The following is a 1,179-nucleotide window of genomic DNA, read 5'->3' on the forward strand; positions in this document are numbered from 1 at the left end:
GGGTATGGGAGTCCCACGATGGCGACCATGAGTTTACGGGTATGGGAGTCCCACGATGGCGACCATGAGTTTACGGGTATGGGAGACCCACGATGGCGATCATGAGTTTATGGGTATGGAAGTCCAACGATGGCTCATTGAGGGAATGATCATCATGGGTTTATGGAGTCACACCATGACTAATTCAGGGAATGATCCTCATGGGTTTATGGGTTTATGGGTTTAGGTATGAGTGAATCATCATTATGGGTTTAGGAGTGAGGATCCCTAATTTAGGGAATGATCATGAGTTTATCTACTTGAGAGTCTCGGGAATGATCCTTGGTTTATGGGTTTGAAGTTCCATGATCCCAACAGAGGAAATATCATACTTATAGATTAGTAATTCCTAAAATTTAACCCTCACCTTAATGTCGCTTTTGACGCCGGCAATAACAAGCGCCTGCATAATATTCTTAATAGCCTTGGCGACAAATGGCGCCGCCGCATCGTCAGGGACAACCTCATTACCGACAGTAATATATGCAATATTAACACTCTCGTAATAAGGAACAACATGAGCATTAACCCAAGAATTGGCCGCTAATTGGTCGGCAGCAAACCCCTGAATATCCTCATTTCTCGTCCCCAACCACACCACCAAATTCCTCCGCCCTTTCAAGGCATCAAGAACCCAATGGTTGGGCTCAAATACCCGCACAATGTCTATCCCACACCGCCCATATAACTCAACCACCTCACTCGGCACCGGAAGATTGTCGCCGTTGAGCCCGTAGTTGACTCCGACCGCGCCTAACCCACCTAGAACACAAGCTCAACAAATAAGAGGGAGAAGACAAACAAAAAAAAAATTTAAAAAAAAAAAGGGAAAAATTGATTACTTATGAGAAGGGCTTGATCGGAGAAGATGAAGAGGAGGAGAAGGGCGGCGGAGGGTGGGCGGAAGAAATCCATGGTGGTGTAAGGTGTGGTGAACAAGGCGGAGGAGATTTTATAGGGAATTAAAAATTAGGGGCGGGGATTACGAGAAAATTAGTTGTTTATTAATGGGTTTCAAATTAAGGGATTAGAGAGGGAGATAGGAGGTGGACATTCTAATTATGTTTAATTAGGGGGTTTAATTTGCCTAATATGGGTGCCGTAGTTAATAATCCTCACAGCGGGAATCTAATTTCTTTT

General features: G+C 44.4%; 1 protein-coding gene across 1 annotated transcript in view; it reads right to left on the reverse strand.

Moving 5' to 3' along the window:
- The window catches only part of LOC111785284 (probable glucan endo-1,3-beta-glucosidase BG4), a 7,913-nt gene that overhangs the window by 3,003 nt on the left and 3,731 nt on the right, over positions 1 to 1,179 (reverse strand). The window contains exons 3-4 of the mRNA XM_023665691.1: positions 882 to 990; positions 407 to 801 (exon numbers count right to left, since the gene is read on the reverse strand). Coding sequence (XP_023521459.1) covers positions 407 to 801; positions 882 to 990 — 504 coding nt within the window. The remainder of the gene's footprint in view (positions 1 to 406; positions 802 to 881; positions 991 to 1,179) is intronic.

This window comes from Cucurbita pepo, unplaced genomic scaffold, assembly GCF_002806865.2.
Source record: "Cucurbita pepo subsp. pepo cultivar mu-cu-16 unplaced genomic scaffold, ASM280686v2 Cp4.1_scaffold000433, whole genome shotgun sequence".
Lineage (NCBI taxonomy): Eukaryota > Viridiplantae > Streptophyta > Magnoliopsida > Cucurbitales > Cucurbitaceae > Cucurbita > Cucurbita pepo.